The sequence below is a fragment of the Lepisosteus platostomus genome, chromosome 11 (genome assembly GCF_059453375.1).
Source record: "Lepisosteus platostomus isolate fLepPlt1 chromosome 11, fLepPlt1.hap1, whole genome shotgun sequence".
Lineage (NCBI taxonomy): Eukaryota > Metazoa > Chordata > Actinopteri > Semionotiformes > Lepisosteidae > Lepisosteus > Lepisosteus platostomus.
Window position 1 is genome coordinate 13,286,846 of NC_142621.1, and position 24,366 is coordinate 13,311,211.

General features: G+C 35.8%; 1 protein-coding gene across 3 annotated transcripts in view; it reads left to right on the top strand.

The window, feature by feature from the left end:
• nos1apa (nitric oxide synthase 1 (neuronal) adaptor protein a) overlaps window positions 1-24,366 on the top strand; it is a 113,553-nt gene that overhangs the window by 35,419 nt on the left and 53,768 nt on the right. For 2 of the 3 annotated variants that reach the window (XM_088598491.1, XM_088598492.1), the window contains exons 3-4: window positions 10,001-10,093; window positions 13,924-13,982. In XM_088598491.1, coding sequence (XP_088454617.1) covers window positions 10,001-10,093; window positions 13,924-13,982 — 152 coding nt within the window. Of the gene's footprint in view, window positions 1-10,000; window positions 10,094-13,905; window positions 13,983-24,366 lie in introns of all 3 variants that reach the window. The other variant, XM_088598490.1, reaches the window with a different exon arrangement.

Consider the following 24,366-nt stretch of genomic DNA (forward strand, 5'->3'; position numbering starts at 1 on the left):
AGAAAGAAAAGCTAGAGAACAGGTAATATTAGGATTTCCTAGATAGTGTGAAAAAAGCAATTGAACAGACCAGTGGACCAGGGAAACAGCTCTGCAGAATATAGCACAACAGCCTATACTCATTCAACAAAGCAAGCATCTATCACAAATGTATTTTTATGTAAATTACTCAACCTCCTGCTTATTTATGTAACCACCCAAGACACAACTGTGCCTTCCCAAGTAGATTGCAACTGCAGTCAACCTGAATAAGAGATTTAAAATAAAAAAAAACATATTACAACTGTGTAGAGTTTTAAAACCCAATTTCATTAAATAAGAGGAGAATTGTTTAACAGAATCTACTTAAAACACTTCCATTAAACAGTACACTCTAAGAATGGAACTCAGTGCTTTACTCATATCTGTGCAGCAAAGAACATTGCTCACCATATCAGTGAGAAAATAATTTAAAGTAATATTAATGATCCAATCCTATACAAAATTTCTGGTGATAATCAGGAAAAGATGTATAAAGAAGTATGCTGAAGATATAATGAACTTCTGTAATGTGGGCTGCACTCATTTTGGCTGTGGTTTCTGGGCTCCAGACCCATTTGATGATAACCTATGGGTGAGCTCTGAGTAAAAGACCCTGAACATGATGTATGTGATATACAGCAAAGGAATGTTTCAACTGACAGAAGTGTCACTGAGGTGTGGTGCACAACTAAGCAAGATAAATGCAAGGGAACTCTGTGACTTCAAAGATGCATTTACAAATCTGGTCAACATCACTCTCTGAAAGAGTTGATACAAATCTGCAACTGCACAGAAATAACATTGATCATTTCTTTTAATGTCTGTTGTCTCTCACGTAAGAATACTTTAATGAATGACATTTTAAATGGTTCCCTTGCTGGAGGCTGTAGTTTTCAAACAGCATGGACAAGCAGGTTATGTAAAGAACAGCACATTTTGACTTCAAGTAAGATTGCGTATTTAAAATGTTTCTCAATCAACACATAACTGTTATCAAAAAGCCAATATCAAACTTTAAAATTATTGTCCTCTCAGTATTGGCACATGGTGTTTTGCAGAGCAAGCCTTTGCAACGACAATTTTCTATAAAGATTTTTCTTTTGTCACTTATCTGTAGCTCAGTTTGGCTCTTCCTAAAGAATTCTAAACTTACTATACATTATTTCTTGTCATACAGTGATGTTTTTGTGTACCTAGAGAAAATAATTAGTCTTACCTGCCAATAGTTCATATTAAAAGATTTATTATAAAAGTCATTCATGATAATTAGTATCTCGTTAGGCTTGCATTAAATATACTCCTGCAATTCCTTATGTCTTCAAATACATTAATCGCATCAATGTAATATAATTTATTCCATTGAGTATGAATGAATTCTCTCCCACTTGAATTTCAGAATTCTTGTTGGATTTAGTCATTTGTTCCAAAAAATAGTCTCGATTGTGCTTAATTCTGGAATATATGGAAAAGCCAAAGCTAGTGCTAATTTAGGCATCATCTTTTACATCTGATGCAACAACACGTTGAGATGGAAATTTAATGAACTACTCAGAGTACAATTTAAAAGCTGTGACATTAAGCATTTTTCTAAGAAAATAAATTGTATGACAAAAGACACAATGACAGTCCTGTGGTGAAGAAATAGAATCTTACAGCAGTGGAAGGTACTTTCATATTGATTTAGATAAGTGTTATTTTAAAGTTATTGGCTTAACAATACACACTGGAAAGTGGAAATTTAAAGTAAAAATATCATAAAAGCCTTTCATTTAAAAGTTGATTTTGATTAAACCTATGCAACTGCCTTTTTTTTTTAAACTGCAGGTTTCCAGTCTTGGTCCTAGAAAGCCTCCAAATGTAACTTTTATGTGCCACAAGCTGATCATAGTTGTTGTGATTTTACTTTTATGTTTTGCTTGTGTGTTTGGTACTTTTATGGGAGAAGCCGAAGATGAATTTACACAGTAGTGGACAATAAAGTATCTAGATTTTTTCTTTTGTTTGCCCTCTCATACTAGGCTCACTACTCATTTTTCAGCCAGCATTCCAAAACTGATGAAGCCACATAAAAAATGAAAAAAGGAGTGTACAGTTTACAGTGAGTAGTGAATTGCCTAGACCACAGCGGACTGAGAGGCTTGCATGGCAGGAGAGATTGTAATGCCCATATTCCTGTAACTGTTAGGTGTGCTTCGTTGCACTTCTGGTAGTTTGCATTCCAGTAGTCGCCATGCTTTTTTAACATGACCAATCTAGTATTAATAAGTGCCAGTAAAGGTCAAAGTAACGAGAGTTTCCCATGATCTGTAGGATGGGATCTCATACGATTGACCACAAATTTTTCATTATTTCACTGCGCTCCTGGAGATATAAATGTCAGCTTAAAACAACCAATTATTTTGGTTATACAGTCATTTCTTCATGTCCAGTGTTCCCCATTTTGTTTTTCTAATTCACATTCTTGCTACCTGCATATAATACTCTTGTCTGTTTTGGCATGTGTTTTGCCCAGTCTAATTTTTTTTTCCTTTAACAGTGTTTGCTAATCCACTTTCAGAGTCTATGCATTTTGACTATATTTACTCAGAATAGTTACATTCTATTTAGTTGAACTGTCTGCAAAATGCAAGAAATCTTCCTGACATTATCAGTTCTTCAGCACCCCAAAGGGACTACTGAAAAGAAATAAATGGAAATGATATTTTTATTATCCACAAAATTAGATATTGAAAAGGTTGTGTATTTTGTAACCAAGGCAAATCGGCAAAGAGGATGCTTGTCGCCCTACTGTGTTGCAGTTTGATTTATTGGTGGTGATTTAGATTAGTTTGTCTTCCGCTTCACATAAAAACCTTACCACTGTCCCTGAAATGTTTTATGTGTTTTTCTAATAGCTTGTGCTTATGAAAGAAAATGGATCACGTGATCATTCCTTTTTTGACTCCCCATAATGTTTCAACATCATAAAATGTAGGTACTCTTTAGTACTGTATAATGCAAATTATTGGAACCATTGAATGGTTTTGTATCTTTATAATTTATTTTGAAACCCCAACTTTTGCCGGACAAACCCCCAAAAATGACATTTAAGAACACTAGGAATTACTGATCTTGTGTGATGTTCCTTTAAGCCTCATTGCATTTTAGAGTACTTGCTGTTGTCCACATGACTGTTCTTGCATATTTTTATTGATGGTATTAGAAATTCAATATTTGCAATTACATTGTGGGTAGAAGCAATGATAACTGGTTGGAAATTGTCACTTACAGTTAGTAGCCAACTTAAGCTATATTCTGTAGCTGACATACAGGGCTGGAAAGACTAGCACAAAAAACAACCTAGGCATTTGTTAATTTTAACCTCATGAACTCCAGTCACAGAGATTTCTCTATTGATGTGTTTACAGAAGACCTTATTTTTTTGTTTTTGGTCACAACATGCTATAAACTTTAATTTCGGGTCACAGTCTTCTGATCTAAACATTAGTTTGCTTTTGATGGACCTTTCTTTTAAAATGCCAGTTAAATAATGTTCATTTAACTAAAGGGTGTTTAAAAAGGAATATGTCATAACATTTTAAAAAATCTACATTATTAGTTCCTTTAAATTTTAATTTAAAACCTGTTCTTCACCGTCAGCCTCATTGAAATTACATCTGCATGCTAATATCTCAGTTTAATCTGACAGTGAAATAAATACTTTGGACTCGGGTAAGACTTAAAAAATAGTCTTTTTTTATTATACAGTAGATGAAACTGTTGTATTATTAGCTTAAGAATGAGATTTTATAGGGTTGTCTATACTCTACTGCTTCTTGTAGAGTGATTTACTCTAAGACTGTCAAAAATAAAATCTTTTTAGTCTTAGCAGCACACTACATTTTTTGGCCCACATGAATACTTGTGGAAGGTATGTATAAGAACGTCGTCTGTGTTGCTATGGAAACACTTCAGGCTACAGAGTCTTCAGTAGCCATGGCCACAGACTAATGATACTGAATGATAATTTAGATCACAGAGTGCCCTTATCTGAAAAAAATCTTCCCCGATTACAAACACGGAAGAATAATGTTCCCGTTGTTTTTCCATGAATATACCTTAAGATAGGTTATTGGCTTCAATTTTGAGTATTATGTAACTGTTGCAACCAATCCTATTAATGTGATGTTCAGTATTTTACCAATACCTATCTGCATTCTTGGCTTGTGACACAGTGTTTTCTTTGTACGGGCAATTAAGTTGTCAAACACAATACTGCTATCATGTGAGATTTGAAACAAGATAGCAAGACAACCTTTACAAAATAAAGTCTGGTAATGTCCTATTTCAGCAATGCTACTGTACATTGTATGTTTTATCTCTGTGGAATAAAGTAATTTCATGAATGACGAGACCTGTCTGCTTATTTTATATCTTCCTGCATTCTTGATGTGAAGAATGTGTATGTGGAAACAGTCTGATTCTTTCTAAAATTCTTAACTGTGCTTGTTTTTCTTGTTTAAAGCTTGGAATATTTAATATCATAGTCCAATCTCAAAACAGTGATATTTTGTTTTTAGAGCTGTATGGGTGCCTATGATCAGCAATCATGGGTCATTTATTTTTTTTAAATGGCCCCTTTAATTACTTTTTGTTTCATGGTATGTCTGCTCCATGATTCACTATGATCTAAAAAGAGTGCCTTAGACTGCAAAGACAAAACTAGTCAGCAGTGCAAGTGAAAGATTTATAGACGTGTGACCTGGTCTTACATGAGAAGTTGTGCCATCTTGGGCACTAAATGATTGCCTGCCAGAAGGGAGTAAATTGAATCTGATTAATTTGAGGCAATACTGTCAGATGTTTGAAGCGAATCATGGCAAGGTCATAGAGCTGCAATGATAATGGCAGAGAAGCTGGAGCTTAACTAGATGAATGTAAACTGTCACCCTGCAGTCTCCTTTTATAAGCTGACCTACAGAAGCATTCAGATCTGGGTTTAACACAGTGTACAATATACTGAACAATGTTTGTCCACTTCTAATAATGATGCTTCTGAAAAAAATCAGCTACATTTTTATTAAAAGGGAGGAGAACTCTAATCTGGTGTGTACAGAAACAGTGCCTTTGCTTTGGCCTCACATATGAAGAAGGCCTCTTATTGAATAGTCTTGATTTGAATCATTACTTTCCCGCTGGAACAGGTTGGTAATGAACCTTTAATAGAACTGCTGGACATTAAATTATCTGAGTGCAGAATCTGTTAGATAACAGGCTGAAAGTTAGAAAGACTAATTTTCTCAAGGTGTGTGAGCAGGTGCTTTAATATTTTTCATTTCAGTTCAGTCGCTTGCACAATTTATTTTTTCTTGAGGCTGGTATATAGAACCTTTGTTGTATTTTGATGTATATTTTTGTCTACATAAACATTTGAACTAGTCATATGACTGAGACTTTATTAAAGGCTAGAAATGTGACTTTGTTTTAAGTAAGCAATGCTAAATACAGTCCAAATGAGAATGTGAATAAATTGCTGATATAATCTTTATTTGGCTGTTTACAAAACAAAAACACAAAATGAGAGCTTGACTTTAAAGGGCATAGAACATTTTCTCAGTGAAGCATTTTGGTGCTGTGCCCATCTAATAGAATCATGTCGTGTCATTCACCAAACCGCTTTACACCATACGGTGTCACAGGAAGCCAGAGCCTACCTGGCAAGCAACGAGCGCAAGGCAGGGTACACCCTGGATGGGGCGCCAGTCCATCGCAGTCTAATAGAATCATTATCTCTGGGGAGGAGCGGTGGCTCTGTGGCTAAGGATCTGCGCCTGTGACTGGAAGGTTGCCGGTTCAAATCCCGCGGCCGGCAGAGGAATCCTACTCCTTAACCCTAACTGCTCCAGGGGCGCCGTACAATGGCTGACCCTGCTCTCTGACCCCAAGCTTCTCTCCCTGTCTGTGTGTCTGTGTCTCCGTGGAGAAAAGCTGGGGTATGCGAAAAGACGAATTCCTAATGCAAGAAATTGTATAGGGCTAATAAATAAATATTATTAAAATATCACACTGTAGTGTAACGTGACATGATGGTATGGTGTTCAGAGATGCTAGCCTAGGGTTTAGGCTTCTATTGTGCACTGGGACACTTCTGTGTTAAATCGGCAGAAGTGATCGCCAGGGTTGGTATAGGTTTTCTTCACACTTTTTGTTTTTTCCCCACAGACAGACTATTGTAATAATTGGAATTTCCATGAGGAGCAAAATTTCCCTTCCTCCCTAATATTCCTGTCTGGATTAGCTCTTTTACAGAGCTTTTACAGTGCCACCCCTGCATATTTGGGGTAAAATTCAGGTGCCAATAATGATTTTACAGACTGTGTATTATAAGTCAATGACTCAGATACATTTGCAGGACCACACTTCTAGAAATGTTCTTATATGCTAAAGAGCAAGAAATTAAGACAAGCATCTTCATTACCACTAATAAAATTAGTGACGACGTGTTCTAGTGGCAAAAGAGATGTATTTGTTTCTATAGTTTAATTGGGCAATTAGTGTGTTATCAAGTAGAAAATTATTCGATCTAAGATTTCTACATCTGTAGTTAATTTTACAATTGTGCGGCTCATTTCGGATAAAAAAGTAATGGGCAAAAACATGGATTTTGTAAGATGCTTTAGCGGATGTAAAGGACAACAATACCTTTATAAAAAGAACTGTCAAATATTTTGCTGGCCATTGTTTGTAAGTTGATGCATATAATGATATTGAACCCTGTAGAGGTAGCTCGCTGACCCACAGGAAGATGACAAACACAGTTTGTTTTTACCATTGTCCATAGAAACCGGATTCTAAGTGGAAGGAAACCAGGAAAATGTATTCATTTTTCACTAAAGAACCACAGCTGTTTAAGGCTACACTTCCTTTACATAAGATAGTTTCTGTTCTTATTGGGATACGTTTAATATCTGAATCGTTTACTTTATTCCTCAAAACCCTGTAGCAATCTTTTAACTTTTGAAATGGGGTGGTTGAACGGTACCTATTGACTGTATGACTGAATTCAGAGAAATTAAAGCATGTCGGCTCTTTGCAGAAGAAAAGATTGAGATGGATTTTGCATGTTATCCCAGATATTTGTTGTTCATCTGGGTGCTCCGGTTTCTTTTCACCTTCCAGACATGCTGGCTGTGTTAATTGGTGTCTCTAAATGACTGTGTGTTTACCCTGTGTGAAACACTATGCCCTCTGTGAAACAGTATGCCAGGTTACGCTTTAGCTCACAGTAACCCAGAGGATGGAGTGGCTATGAATTTGCACGGATGGTACTGTACATATCATTTGCCTTGGCGAACCATGATATTTAGTAATGAAAGAACAAGTAAAGGTTTATTCTATGTTGAAAAGTGAAGTAAAACGCAGCGGCCTTCTTTGGGTGTGAGAAAAGAGGAAAGTCTGCAGCTAATAAAGTATGGGAGCAGCTTGGTTGCTTTATTAACTGATGACTTTTCTCTCTTGCTCATACCTGAAGAAGGCTCCTTTCAGCATGGAATAAACCTTTTTATTTGTTCCTTTACAGCCTATGCATGCTGACACAGCTACCTACTTGAACTTTTTAGTAATGAAAATGTCTTTTTGGAAAGAGATTTAAATACTCAGTATTGCATTGGAGTTCCTTATAAATTAAAAGAAATGCGTCCTGGGAGACAAAACTTTATGATGGATATTCAAGGTCTCATTGATCTTGCCACATTCTAGTTTTCATTAGGGGATCATTCTCGGAAAGAAGCTTCCACAGTGCCTTTTTTGTTCCACCGTACCTCACGCTGAAAATATTTTCATTTGCCTTCTGTTGTTTCTTGTTGTATTTGATTTTGTATTCTAATGGCAATGGTGACAGATGTCTGGATGCCATTAAATAAAAACTGATGTTCTGCAGCGATAAGCATTTCTGTCTCGGTATCACAATATTCTCATCTGTACATTCCTTTGTGCAGGAATGCATCCAGGATTCCAGCTTTTCCCTATAGACTACTCACGAGCTTCTTCCTTCAGTTCTAGGAATAATGAACATATACATTTTGCAGCACAGTTGAATGGAGGGGGAAAATTGTAAAAAACTTTGGACTTATTACTCAGCTCTACATGGTAATATGGATAGATGCAAAAAGCAGCATTTTAAATGAATAGGTTTGACAAAAGGTCCAAAGTGTCTATTCAAACTAGTACCCTTGCTGTGCAGAAAGTGCATGAGCAACACTAAAAATACACATAGTAAGTGCTATTGGTTCTCTTTTTTGATGCATTTTTAATGCTTGCCAGTATTTAATGTATATATTTTGTTCCCGTCTTGAGTGTAATGTGGCTTGTTGCATCAAAGTCACATACAATACAGTATTTTGGACCCTAATAAAGTTTATTTGGTAAGGCCTCAAGCTTTCCACCTTTACAGCCTTCTGTGCTTTGTCAGTGCGTCACTGGTTCCTGGTTTCCTGCTGTGATATAATAGACTGGAGCGGTGGTCAAGCAATTAGTGGCAAGAAAAAACAGGAACTCATTATCACTGACTGTGGGTGTGAAAAAAACAACAGTGGACAGTCATGTTGAGGTGGTGCATCTAAGTATGTTAAGTAAAGTTAAGAAATTAAAGTTTTTTTTGCATTTTTTTATGCTTTTCATTTCTTCTTGTTTATGCGAGAGTAATTATTTAGCACAAATTGTTAAATTGTCATATTTGTTTGATATTCCCATAATTGATCCAGGGCTGCTTTGTTAAGATGTAAATAGATGGGTTGTAAAAAATCTGTGAATCACTGCAAGTCTTAAATAGTTTATGAGGAAATACACAACTGTGTTATCTGAGACTGTGCTGTTTCACACACTGTCTCTCGTGGATTCTTGTTTACAAGAGCTAGGATTCTGCTGCCCAGCTGGGCACGGCTGGCAGTCATTTCACAGAAAAAGCTCTTAAGAAATACGCTTATCATGTCAGGCTTTGGGACTGGCCTGTTTAAGTCTCCAAGGCAGTCAAGCTTGCATTAAACAAGTTCCTGAATCATTTACCCAGGGAGATGTCTAGAGATTAAGGTTCTTTTTTGAAAAATGATAATCTGTGTAGACAAGATATAACCAAGACCATTTTTTAATTTCAAAAAAAGGCAATGAAGTCTGATATGCATGGCTGAAATTAATTTGGAAAGTGTCCAGTAAATTTGCAGAAGGACATGAATTTTCAGTAACATTTTGTAAAACTATATACATTTTAGATGTATTTTTATCTAAATCAGGTTTCACTGATTTGTGTTCAGAGCTTTTTTTTTTCGCAAATACACATACTGCACTCGACAAACTGTTGCATTTTCAGTGTGCATCAATGTTTTTATCAATGCGTTGCTTCTTGAGCCCAGGGCTGTGGGGCTAACTCTTTGATGTATTTCGAAATGGAAGAAAATTTCAGAACCCTCTACATTATCTACTCAGAGGGTGATTGGGTCTGTACATCAGTATTATCTGAATTAATGTTCTGTGTTAATGGTCCGGGAGGTCAGACTCACTACCCGCTTTTGAAAAGCTATCAATCTGACGGTGTCAAGTCTCATAATGAAAATATACCTTGATTCTTTTAACTATGATTTTTGTTCAATGTCTGTGTTCAAAATATTTGATTAAGTCCGTTAGACCTGCATGGCCTGGTTCCTTTGTACATCAGTATATGCACTTTTGTCCTTTTGTCCAAGTGATTCATTACTTAATAAGTGTTCTCACCAGCTTGGTTAATTAGCACTTATGCCTTTTTGTTCTGTGAAGGAAATTGTAATATGGTTGTTTTTGTGAGAGGATAATTAAAAATTTCAAGCGTGTTATTTTTCCAAACATAAAAATTAGCTTTTCAAAGAAATGTAAACTGACAAACTCTTTAGAAGTTCCAAACAGTTTTCTAGCATTTGCAACAAAGTGTTAAGTTTCCTTGTTGAGTCGACTTTTTCTTTCCTTGTTTTAGTATGAATTCAAAGTAAAGAACATTAAGAAGAAGAAAGTAAATATAATGGTGTCTGTGGATGGGGTCAAGGTTGTTCTGCGAAAAAAGAAAAAGGTGAGTCTCTTAATATTCTTTGTTACTTTTAGATAGTAAAAAATAATTAGTGTCTGTTAGGACTGGAAAGTAAAACTTTGCTGGCAAGTCAGGGCATTCAGTTTCCCTCTAATGCTCGATGTCTTCATGTTCTGCTTGCACACATTTGAAAACAATTTACTTGGAGGTATATTGTTTTGGAGAGACCTCACATATTCAAGATGTGACCTCTGCTCCCATTGTCTTCCTTTCAAATATCCGGTGAGGAAGATGTTAGAGCCTCTGGTTTGATTAAAGCTGACACATTTATCTCCAGCAATATTGTAACCAAACGGGAAGGGGAATATTGGAATTGGATGACTGTTCTTAGTTTATGTAGCTTAGAAGCAACCATCTGAAATTAAGGGATGTAAGAGTGAAAGTCAAAGTGCGACATGTTAAAGCTTAAAGTTTATTGTGATTGTTGTGGCTTAAGAAAACCGTAATCTGAAATACAATTAAGTGAAAATGAACTTTATGATTTTATTCCCTCCTGATGTCTAATAATAAGGTGCACATGAATATGAGGTGTTGCTTTTCTATAGACCAAGAATGTGTACCTGCATACAGAAGTATGTTGCCATTCCATGGCTATACAAACGGTTATCTCCTTGAACTTTAAGTTTTTAAGGACTGGACAGTTTCTTTCAACTTTAGATGCCATTTAGCAGTAATGTGTTTTGACATTTAATTTAACTCTTTTTGAAGAGGAAGACTAGTAATATCCCTGGATGAAGCCCAAGGACATAAGTTCTAATTAAGTGCCTCAGAAGTATTAAACAATTAAGATGTCACACATCAAGTATGGAAATCTCTATTTCATGTTAATGATAAGGCTAAAGGGGCAAAGTGTTGACCACTTTACCTTATTCGAATGAATTCCTGTCCTTGCTATATAGTTTTATATACTGTATAGTGCTATATAGCTATATGTCCTTGCTACAGTGCCTTGCGAAAGTATTCGGCCCCCTTGAACTTTTCAACCTTTTGCCACATTTCAGGCTTCAAACATAAAGATATAAATTTTTTATTTTATGTGAAGAATCACCAACAAGTGGGACACAATTGTGAAGTGGAACGAAATCTATTGGATTTTTGAAACTTTTTTAACTAATAAAAAAATGAAAAGTGGGGCGTGCAAAATTATTCGGCCCCCTTGCGTTAATACTTTTTGAGCCACCTTTTGCTGCGATTACAGCTGCAAGTCGCTTGGGGTATGTCTCTATCAGTTTTGCACATCGAGAGACTGAAATTCTTGCCCATTCTTCCTTGCAAAACAGCTCGAGCTCAGTGAGGTTGGATGGAGAGCGTTTGTGAACAGCAGTGTTCAGCTCTTTCCACAGATTCTCGATTGGATTCAGGTCTGGACTTTGACTTGGCCATTCAAACACCTGGATATGTTTATTTGTGAACCATTCCTTTGTAGATTTTGCTGTATGTTTGGGATCATTGTCTTGTTGGAAGATAAATCTCCGTCCCAGTTTCAGGTCTTTTGCAGACTCCAACAGGTTTTCATCCAGAATGGTCCTGTATTTGGCTGCATCCATCTTCCCCTCAATTTTAACCATCTTCCCTGTCCCTGCTGAAGAAAAGCAGGCCCAAACCATGATGCTGCCACCACCATGTTTGACAGTGGGGATGGTGTGTTGAGGGTGATGAGCTGTGTTGCTTTTACGCCAAACATATCGTTTTGCATTGTGGCCAAAAAGTTCGATTTTGGTTTCATCTGACCAGAGCACCTTCTTCCACATGTTTGGGGTGTCTCCCAGGTGGCTTGTGGCAAACTTTAGACGAGACTTTTTATGCATATCTTTGAGAAATGGCTTTCTTCTTGCCACTCTTCCATAAAGGCCAGATTTGTGCAGTGCAAGACTGATTGTTGTCCTATGGACAGACTCTCCCACCTCAGCTGTAGTTCTCTGCAGTTCATCCAGAGTGATCATGGGCCTCTTGGCTGCATCTCTGATCAGTCTTCTACTTGTCTGAGCTGAAAGTTTAGAGGGACGGCCAGGTCTTGGTAGATTTGCAGTGGTCTGATACTCCTTCCATTTCAAGATGATCGCTTGCACAGTGCTCCTTGGGATGTTTGAAGCTTGGGAAATCTTTTTGTATCCAAATCCGGCTTTAAACTTCTCCACAACAGTATTACGGACCTGCCTGGTGTGTTCCTTGGTCTTCATGATGCTCTCTGCGCTTTCAACAGAACCTTGAGACTATCACAGAGCAGGTGCATTTATACAGAGACTTGATTACACACAGGTGGATTCTATTTATCACCATCAGTCATTTAGGACAACATTGGATCATTCAGAGATCCTCGCTGAACTTCTGGAGTGAGTTTGCTGCACTGAAAGTAAAGGGGCCGAATATATTTGCACGCCCCACTTTTCATTTTTTTATTAGTTAAAAAAGTTTCAAAAATCCAATAGATTTCGTTCCACTTCACAATTGTGTCCCACTTGTTGGTGATTCTTCACATAAAATAAAAATTTTATATCTTTATGTTTGAAGCCTGAAATGTGGCAAAAGGTTGAAAAGTTCAAGGGGGCCGAATACTTTCGCAAGGCACTGTATATTCAGTTTTAGAAACTGTCTATTGGATCCTCCTTGCAGATTCATTAAGTAGTTCTCTTTTTTTTTTCTACTAAACCAATCTCTTTATTACATTGTGATCATTTCTACCTTTTAATAGAAGCTTTAATTTAAGTACAAAATTGAAATGTTATCAATAAATGTGTTGCATCAAAGCTTTAATTCACCCTTTGTCAGGAATACTTAGGACACAATACAGATCAACAAACCAATTCTATGGTCTTCATTTGCATAGAATTTAATATGAGTTGTGCTTAGCAGTCTTCAGCATTTTAGATAAGGCAACATTTCTCATGAGAAAGCTTTTTATTTGTGTGTGTCTGAAAATGTAGATGTTTTGTCTGCCATCTAATGCCATCTACTCATTTTCTGTTCAACTATGGATTGTGGGGGAAAACTCTTATCAGTATTTATAGAAGAGTTTGAATTTGCCTAGTCATAACTAGGCATACTACCCACCTGAAATATTTATAATATGTCAACCATGTCTATTTAACAATTATAGCATTTAAATGCATACAGTTAAACTTTCTATAATATTATTCAGATTGACATTTCAAATATGCCTGAATTCTTTGTTTTTTTTAGTGTGTTTAATTATATTCCTATCCAAATACATTCTTGTAATTGAATTCATTCTCGCACTCCCATTAAAGTAAACCTTCTTGACCAGATAAGGTCCGATGATGGAGTTCAGGTTAGGCAGGGAATCAATACCCCCTAAGACTTATAAACTGAGTAGATTGGGGGTAAAGCACAATTTCAGAGAAGGATGTCCTCTCAGACCTTATCTCACAGTATTGGGTTTATTTACCATGTTACTTGTAGATGTAGAAATGTTGTGTAAAGTTTCTAGTGGTACTGCTTAAAACAAGCTGACAATTGTATTGATTTTGTGAGCTGAACAGACTTGATGCCAGTGTTTGCAAAGCATTTATATTCCTCAATTTATTAATTGTATTAGTTTTCTAATCCTCAGTAATTTAAAATGATTTAATTATAGTAGTTATTTATAATACTTCCTTTAAAAAGGACTAAAACAGTCTTGAGAGCCTAAATTTCAGTAAACTCCAATTGTAGAAAATATAAGTGGTTTAGAGGAAACAAATATTTGAACAATTTCTTCACCACAAAAATGGAGTTAAGGTTTTTGTTTGGTGTTGTCCTTTTGGGTTATATTCACATTGGTCTAATCCTTGTAGCTTTCTATGTTTTCACAGAAAAAAGAATGGACATGGGATGAGAGTAAGATGATGGTGATGCAGGACCCTATTTACAGGTAAGGGCTGCAATCATGGTGACGGCATTTTGTTGACTTGGTTCAGTCAGTGTCACAGTTTTGTGAAGTAGTACTATCTTGTCAGTCCTTACTGAATATCAGAATTGATCAGTTTTTTGGGAATGATTAAATTGATTATTTTTCCCATTGATTCACATAAAACAGTTGCTGGGTTGCTTTTGAGTCTTCACAGAAACCATAGCAGATGCCGTGAGAATTTTCACTTGTAAGTTAATTTCGGCTAAGAGATTCCCCTGATAAATTAAACTTTACCCCAATGTGCTCAGAATACCCTTTAAAGTCTACTAATGTTTGATTTTCTAATGTTAATTTCCCTTTTATCTTTAAAAAGTAAAATATTTATAAATAGTTTATTTGCTTTGCAAATTAAAAAAAATCAAAAGTAGCATCTGCTAACTTCTACTTTTTGGGGGAAAAAAATAGGAAAAAATGAAAATTAATGGTACATTCTCCACATGTTACATTTGTCTTTTAAAATGCAGAGTAATTCCTCTAACTTCAATGATCAGTCCCATTGTGGGCTATTAATAATTAAAAACCAAAAAACCTTCCTTAATTTAGTTTGATTATTTTGTATTGTTGATATTAGATTATCTTTCTATTACAGTATAGAAAGCAAGAACTTTTTCACCATGTACTGTAAGTGATTCAGTGGACGATAAGCAATTTATTCACCATTGTATTATGCGATACATTAGCAAGGCATTTCAAAAGGTAGCATCACGTTCATCTTGTAGGCAAGTTTAGATTTCTGTGAAAGCCACTGAAAATATTTAGAAGGTAGGTGGACATTTTGTTTGTCCTATAGGGATATTTATGTCTCCATAAGTTAATGGAAGTGAAAGCTGAACTAATGAGATGCTATGGTAAGAATTCAAACCACAGGGTTTTAAAGTGATTGTATACACTCTTTGCTTAAGCTTTTCAGACTGGGACCCTTCCAATTGACTTCATTGCAAAAGTGCAATCAGCTCATGCTCTTTGATAAATAGCAGAGTCAATATAACAGTTCAGGTGTTGGTTGCACTAGATTACTGCCATGGAATGGCTTTTAAGGGACACAGTTTCAGCTTCACACTCTACAATAGATATACAGGAAAAAAAAAATGTAGGCAGGCTGTATTTGTATTTCTATAATTATCTTTTAACACCTTATTGAGAGATTTCAAATTTATATTTTCTGCAAAATGCTAAATATAAGCAATATAAGGAGAATTTGTGCAAATGGTATAATATTGCATTAAATGTTAAGAGTAAGAGTAGTATTCAGTGTAATGGAGGGTATGATGGTTCTACTTCATGCAGATGCAATTTTGCTTTGGTGCCATCTTTAATCACTTGTCAAAGCTTGAAATGAAGAAACAGCTAGGAAATCTGAATCCTTTTTCTTGGCAGCAAAATTGATTGCCAGATTAGCCCACTTAAACAGCAATCTGGAGAATTTTTATAAACAGGTGGACTTAAAAGATAAGACACAAATACCCAGTAAGTCAAAAAATGAATACAATAGGTAAAAAATCCAATACTTTCTGATACTGTTTTGATATATTGGGTTTACAAGAAATAAGAGTGAAGGACAAATGATCCACAACAGATATCAAAGTTTCTAGTAATGAAAAATAGTTTACTAAGAACTTTAAATTATTTTTTTTTCCACATACATTTGAAGACAACAAGTGTAAATCTATTATTGATGACCATTATTTTTGTTTATTTTTTGTGTGCCTTAAATCTGACAGAAAAGAGCTAATATAATTCTTGGCCACATCTACTGGACACCATCCAACAGGCAGACCCACATTGTCAAAAGTGCTTCGAAATCTTATTTTTCTTCAAGGCCTATGTACCTTTTAATTATCATGGAAGGATCCTCCTCTTAGGAAAATGTTTTTAAAAAATTACTTACTTAGATGTGGTTTTTGGGAGAAATAGACTGCAATAATTTCCTCTTAATGTTTTTGCAATCATTTTTACTGTGCTTTTAAGATTCATGTCTCATAACCTACAGAAATTATAGGTTTCTAGCAAAGTTTTTGACATAAAAAAACTAGCAGGGTAAATTCTTAAACTAAATTGAGAAGTATTTGTAGCTCAGAGAACTCATTTATAGATCTGAGTTGTGGCAGGCATTTTGACTAAAACACTTTTTAAATTTAAAATGTATCACAGAGGTAGCCCAGCCCTTTAGTATCTTTTTGTTTTGATTTGTTTGAAGATCATGATTTTGCTACAGATCTTAGTCATTGATAATTTGCTCCTTCTGTTGGGTATCTGGCCATATACTGTCATGACAGCCGTCCTACAGCATCCTTCGGGTAGCGGTTGCCCTGGGAAACAGTCGCATTCTCAGGAGAGCTCACAGTTTTCAAGGGTTTCCTGCTCTGACCGGATCCCCTTTTTGCGATCCATGTTAATTGGCAACTTCCTACTTATTCAGTTCCTGGTGTTCTATTTAAAGCTGAGGCACTGCTTTGAAGATCATTATTCATTTCATCCTGGGTTTTCCTCACTGTCTGTACTGCTTTCACTCTCTACATATCTCTGCTGAGCAAGACGCTCCACACTGCACAGAAGTTGCAGCCCCAAGTCTCCCCTGCAAACTGATTTGGTCCCCTTTTTCAAGAGGGCTCGCTATTCGGTTTCTCCCATACCCAAGGCTCCCTGTTTCCGACTTTTGGAGCAATTTCGGCTTCAAGCCAGCACTTCGCTTTGCTTGGCAGTTTTGCCTTTATGCCAGCCTTCGCTCTGCGCAGCAGTCTCAGCGGCCTCAGGCCTGCTCTCTATTCTGCACTTATTCTTTTCACTGGTCACTGTGTGAACACTCAAACTTGCCAAACTGCACCCCTGGCTCTCCTGAGGGCTGCCCTTCAATGCCCATTCAGTTCCCTTTTCAGGGCTCTCCCTATTCGTTTTTTTTCGATACACGAGACTCCCTTTTTCTGACTGACGACTGTGTTTAGCAGCCTCTTTTTGCCAGGGATGCAGTTAGCCAGCTTCTCCTGGGACCGATGTGCCTCTCCATTTCTTTTCCATTACTGACCGGTCTGGGCTGATTAAGCCCTGCTGGCCAGTAATCAATTATTTCATTACCACTTCCTTTTACTTTTCACTCTCGTCTCTTGTGCTTGAGTTCTGACAAATTACCATCCGCGCAGCTTTATTCAGCTACAACATTGCATATACACGCTGTACTAGATACATACAAGATCTTTTCTTTCAGTTAGTGAAGTACATGCTTTTAGAAAGTGAACAAGAGTGAATCCGAGTAAGCATGTAGGCAGGATGATTGTCATTTTGGGTTTGCACAGGGCTTAAGGTTTTAATGAAACTATTGTATGATTTGCAGTAAAATCATTTGATGGTTTTACCAAATAAAACATTTGGTTATTTCTTGGTAGAGAAATAATGAATAATTATAAAGAATTAAAATACAGTTTAAATAAAGTGTATAGTTTAGCTGTTACATTTATTTACAATAATTGAGAGGTTTCTTGACATGAATAACAATTGCACTTTACTTGTATTATAAAGCAATATGGTCAATAGTGCAACACAAAGGAACTTCATATGTTGTAGCTTCAAAGAGTTCTTTGGTCAAATCTGTTTAAAGGAACTCACTGTAAACTTGCAACATCAGCTGATCTACTGTATTTGGAACATGTAAATTCTGCCTGCTGGATATACTGTAGTAGGTAGGGGGTGAATTCTGAATAATACATTTCTTTACTTCTCACTCTTTAAAAGCTTTTCAGTTTTATTTGGGTAACAACCTGAAATACTTGAATCATAAGGTGTAATCAACCAAGTCCATATCCATATTAAGATTTCAAAGCATTATTGTGGCATGTTAATTAAACATGGGTGCTTGGCATACTATACAGAACTCCAGAATAGCACAGATTTCCAACTACATTAGCAATTTGGCAGACACAGCACCTAATTTTAATTTTTTTCATGGCAAATGCACCCATGCTTTTTACAGTATTCCTCGGATAAGGTTCAACTACTCTGCAAGTAGTCTGAATGCTAAATTTTGAGTCAAAATACAAATAACTGGCTTGGGTAGATGATTACTGCCAAAGCCCTGAGATCTAATGCTACCCTTTTTTTAAATGTGCATTTGTGAATTTGCCTCATGTTGTAATATAAAATAATTACCCTAATAACTACTTTGTATTTAGATGTGAAGTTATACAATTTTGCTGGAATTGTTCTTGTCATAGTTAAACTGAGATTTTGTAGTATAATTCTATAAATTGTAAATTGGGCAATTAACACTGTTGCTTTGCTAAATGTTTTGCTTCCTCAAAAACCTTTGCTGATGTGCCATAATAACAGGCAGAGCAGATTCCAGTGTTCTGTCCGTGAATGACAGTCTATTTAAGAATGTCTCAGTCACTTCTGCTTCACCTGATAGCTAAATTGAGACCACCTACGTAGTTTGTAACTCTATCACCTCTTGCTGCATGGTTTAATCTGTAAGTAAAAGTACTGAAAATATTTTGAGCTTTCAGAATCTCAGAAAATATCAGACTGATAAATTTGACTGTTGACTTCAATGGAATTTGAATTCTAAAACTCTAGCCCATTTATTTTTAACATAATGTACCAGCTTTTCTTCTATGGGGAAAAAAGGCAATATTCCATTTAACCTCATATGTAGCTGTATTTTTTGCCTTAAATTCGGTCGAAAATTTTTTATTAGAATCACATACATCTACCGCACTATTTATAAGCAATGAATGAGTTTATTAAAAAAATATTTTAAAATCTTTGAAAGTAGAAAGTTAATTGGGTATTTCTTTATGAAAAGTTCTGCGGGGCTTTTTTTTTCTTTAACTGAAGGATCAAATGTACAAGGAACCACTGTGGCTTCTGTTTGGTTATTTGACCTGGAGTTTTCTATTTGACTCACTAAGTGTCGTGAAGACAGTAGGAATTCCATAATGGGGAAGTGGTATCTTTGATCTGAGTGTAAATGGTCTAATTAAAAGGAGATTAATGAAACACGTCAGCTCGGATTAATTCCCCTTGCTCACTGCCAAAGCCCTGCTGTACATCTACGAAAAAAGAACATTTAGAAAGAATCCGACTCCGTCTGTGACCTTCTCATTTGAAATAGTAGTTACTGTGTTAATGTTTTCCTCTGTATGTGGGTGTCGTGTTCCTGCTGTAGCAGTGATCTCAGAATGTTCACACCCTGATAATGGCAATGTGTTGGTAAATATGTATTTTTAAAGATAAGGCCCATGAGAAGCCTAAACAAAACAGATGACTGGTTCCATTGAAACATTAAATATTATGAAATTTAGAGTGTCATCGTGTTATTTGTTTGATTTAAACAGATAAAAGAAATATTGTTCAGAAAGCACAAGTTTTAGGAATAGTGATTTTTCTTAAATCGCAGTTTTGTTAATCATCATTTTACTTTTGGCAGCAGGTGTGGGAATTGAAAGACAGGCATGTAAGGCACTGCAAAATGTTTGTAATGTTGTTGAACTTTGTGGGGTGAGTGGTTCTATTTTATCAAATTCAGAATTTTAGTTTTTAAAATTTCAGCAGTTTGTAGAATTTTAAAAATCTAAAAAGAGGAAGGATGTTCTTTCAGCAGTGCTTTAATGATGCATTTTATATATTGATTTTACTGCTTGTAAAACAATTCCAAGCTAGGGCAAAGTTGTAAAAATAATTAAATCAGTTTTAAGTTAATTTGTGATTGTATTATTTTTATTGACAGACTAGCCTTATTCTTGACACATTTTCACAAATGTCTAGAAAGTTACATTGCAAGTGATTAAAGCAATCAGTATGTATTTATCACCAAAAAAGTAAATTACACAAATGTCATGAATTTTGGAAATAATTGGATTTGATCTGCTGCATGAGCAGTTCCATTTTTTCATCATGAGCTAGTGATTTCTGAGAGTAGCAAATGGTGTTCTAAGTAAAGCACTGCTCTCGAGAGTCATTTATTTTTTTCAGTATAATAAAGGGATTTTACTGTAGCACAACAGTCGGTAAAATGAGTTTTTCCACCAAAGTGAAAGATTTTCATGGTGTGTTGAGGGATTTTGCCACATTTCAATAGCAAAAGATCACTTTATACCACGATTGACTTTTCCAGTTTATGGTAGGAATTCATACCAGTAATAACATGAAAGAAGCCCTTGGAATTAAAGGTACAGAACACTACTGTGCAAAATGTTCACATCTTTTGTATATCTTTTCACTTTTTTTTCCTTCCATATTCAGAAACACAATTCTATGTGTTTTGACAAAGCTGTTTTAACAGCTCAAAAAGCAACATTTTAGCTTTATGTAGTTGTAGTGACAAATACAAGATCTTAATGAGCAATTCCAGACAGCCCTGGCTAATAACACAATCTCAAATTTCAGATTTGATTAATAGCTGTGATGGATTAGCTGCTACAATGCTTCATGCTGGCTGCTTATTTAACTTTATCAGGTATTTGATGATTCCGATCAATATGAATTAAAGATGGATAAGTGACATAGTTGGGTTCTTCTTATCCAAACCAGAGTATAAAGTACTAGTGGTAGCTTTGAGAATACTGATGCTCATAATATGCATGTAATCTGAGATACAATATATATCTAAAAATTTCACACAGCAGTACAGTATATGTCTGGTGAAATATATCTCCACATATGTAGGCCATTTTTAATTATTGCTTTACAAAATGAAACATTTGAGAAAACTAAATCAATCCCAGTAAAGCTATTGAATAATAATGTGCTATGACTACTTCATATACTATTGATTTTTTTTACACCCTGATTTGTCTGTAAGGAAATTGCTGAAATGTAAATCACTAACACTGAATCTCCTATCTCCTGGCCAAGCATGCAAAACAGTTACACTTGTTTCTATGATGCATAGTTAAAACAATCTGAATGACCTTGGTGAGTTTTTAACAACAATGATTACATTTAGCTATTTCAGTCAAAACAATAGTTCAGCTGCCATAGAAATTGAATCTTTAGTTGCATTATATAGATGTGTGCACATGGGACATTCCTTGTTGCTTCTAGGGTTCCCATCTGAAGATTTAGATATGAAAACTTGAGAGATTTATTCAGTAAATTGCTAATTTTCTTGGGAAGGTGGAGATGTAATCATACATGAAATACATCTTGCATTGGAGTGATTGTAAGCATCGAGAATATTTAGAATGTCAGTACTATGAAAGCTTCCAAATCTTCTGACTGCCCCTCCAAGGGGATATAACTGTAAATGTGGATTATTCAAATTAAATGTTTAGCCTTATTTCAGAAGAAAGAGCAGATCTCCATCTTCAGCTACACAAAAAGCAAAATCTTGTGGTGGGTTTTTGCCAGGGTTTTGGAATTGAATTGGTCATTCTGTGTCAATCTGTAGTTTAGCATGTCCTATCCTAGAAATTGGCCTCGTGGGCTGTACAGTGGCCCTGCTATAGGTAATTTATGAGTCTGGGATTTTCTGCAAACCTAGGGAAGGATTCTCCCATGGAAGCCCGTGAAAAGTTAATTGGTGACTGTGAGCATGAAACAGCCATTTATGAACAACAATGGTGATTGCACTCTAAACACTGGTCATAATTCCCCAATACGTTTGAATCACGCAGAACCACCTCCTGGTAAAGTCTGTCTAAATTGATAAGTGGTAGCTGAGTGGAAAGTTATAATATCTTCAAAGAGAGTATAGCTTGCAGCTACAAAATATCCTGTCTTCAAGACAAATGGATGATGTTCAAGGAGGTTATTGTTATAAACAAACATACATCAGTTTCAGAAGTATCTGAAGTCATACGTGATCTGTATAAGCAAAGTAAACACAGTGTGTTCAAACACGCATATTGTTTTTAAATATTGCAATTCAGCATGCTCCTTACACAGTGATTGTCACTTAATGTTTGGCATCAGCCTATTTACTGTCCTTTTCCCCAACCTGAAGCTATCCCACTTAAAAATATTGCAAAATGGAGTGAATTTGTTAAACTACTTTTGGTAGGCCACCATATCCTTCTTTCTTTGAGTGGTAGCATTTCCCTTTAAATCACAGAAAAAAAAAGTTAATAAGGACACATTTCATGTTATAGGTCCAAATATTTTTCCAGGTGATTTATCAGCAGTCACGTTCACAACTGACCCCAATTCCCAAAACTCCAAGTATAAAACATCTTGACTGATAAGAAGCTGGCTTTTGAGATAAGAGAGACAATTAAAGGATAAAATAGTCTTTCGTTAGATCTCTGTCAGTGTGCAGACTTGGGGGAATGAGGTCACAGCTAATTGTCACTCCTCTGCTTCCATTTCAGCAGCTTCGAAGTCAAATTTTCTTCCCCTTTTCCATCCTTCACATTTCCAACAGACGTGTACTGTAATTAAAAGGTTATCAGAAATGGTCTCAATATGGTTTCATAGCTAAAATTAAATATTGCAGCTTCAGGTGTCATAGGGAGATATAATGGATACTGTATTGTGAAAAAGAGCCAAAGCGTTCTTGGAAGAACAGTACATCCGCAGTGATGTTGCTCAGCTTATGAAGAACCCAAACATGTCTGCAAAATTATTTTGTAAATATATTTTTTTCACTCTGGAAATTTAAGAATTTGGGGTATCTTTAATTTGCAGGCGTAAAGGTCTTTTTGCCTCTACCACGCCTACTAACACTCTTAAGATAAAAGATTTTCCTTTCTCGAGAAAAACCTTATTGTTTCTTATCAAGTTCAACATCTAAGATGAGAAAGCTGGAGCATTATGGAACATGTCTGGAACATTGTGCCCTGCCATGTTTCTGAAATGGATTCCTGGGATCCTTCGAGAAGTGGCTGAATAAGCCGTCATTAATCAAACTAACATGATGGGTCACGTTCATGTTCAATATTCCTATGGATAGTAATCAACTTTCACGTTTATACTGTAGTAGCCCTTGAAATAATTTCTTCTTGCATCAACCACAAATGTTCCATTCCTATTTACAAACGTGGTGTTTTTAAGCATAAAATGGACAAAGGTGATATTTTTTGGTCCAGTTGGTATTTTTTACAAGCACTGTATTTTACAGTGATATAGCTGCTTATTTCATTGTCTCATAAGAAAGCTATGTTACAGTGCATAGGTTTCTTATGAGACAATAAAATAAGCAGCTATAACATGAATTTAAAACCATCCCTTCTGTCTTTTTAAACTCAATTTGAAAGAGCAATGGAATAATTTAAAGTTCTGTAATGCTGCTAAGCGGATGTTTTCTGCACTGTGTACCTCTGTATTTAAGAACCTTGTAATCCCTGCTTTATGCTGTCGGAAATCTTTAAAATCCTCTTTCATCACAGACCTATAATTGTAATTGCACTTCTTTTCATTCCTACAGACCCACCAATGAATTATGATTTTTAGTTTTTAAATGCTAGTACATTTTCCAGAGTTTTGTGATCTGCGTAAATGTCATTGCATACATTTTAGAATTTCTCAAAGGGTAACAGTTACTTTTGCATTCATTAATTGCTGTATGTAAATCACTATTAATACTAGTTGAAATGAAGTCAATACTTCATAAATATTTTAGAAAGGTAGAAGTAGGATATGAGCTACTGTCTTAAAAATGCTGCATTGGGTAAAAGCTAGAAAATCCTGTGCAAAAGCTGAGTAAATGTGTTCCTTAAACTTGGTAGTGAATTAGTATGTTGGTTTAATCAGAATCCAACAGATTATAAATCCAATTCTAATTCTTTTCATCCCACTGTACAGGTTTTAGTTATGTCAGTCATTAGACATCTTTAGTATCTTTAAAAAAACAGAAATGTTCAGATCTACTAAAGATAGATACTAGTGTAAAGAAAAGTTAACTTTTTAAATTAGGAATTATATAGCCCTAGAAGACAACTTGAACTGCCTTCAACTTGAACTGCCCATAGACGGCATAAAGTATCCCTTTGACAACAGATGTACTGATGCTAGCCCTGAAAGAAGGAGGAGCCTATGTGAACAAGGACTGAGAGAAAGTATTAACAATGCAGAAAGGATTATGGCACTTGTGCACTCTGACAAGGCTGGTGAAAATGCTTATCGCCTTTGAACTTGGACAAACACAGCATTGATGTATACTTGTCACTTGTCAGCAGGCAGGACAGATTTGTTATGTCAACGGTGAACACTGACAAAACAGCAGTTTTACTGGTGGGCAGCAAATGTCAGCTGGAAAAGCTGGAGAGCTTCACAGTAATCAAGGATGGCTTCTCCATTCACTCATCAGCCGTAATCAGGATTTTGAGAGTCAAACTTGATCCCTCATGTCTTTACAGCACCTACATGAATCACCTACAGAAATTGCCTAATGTGGCAGCATTTCTATGTCCAATCC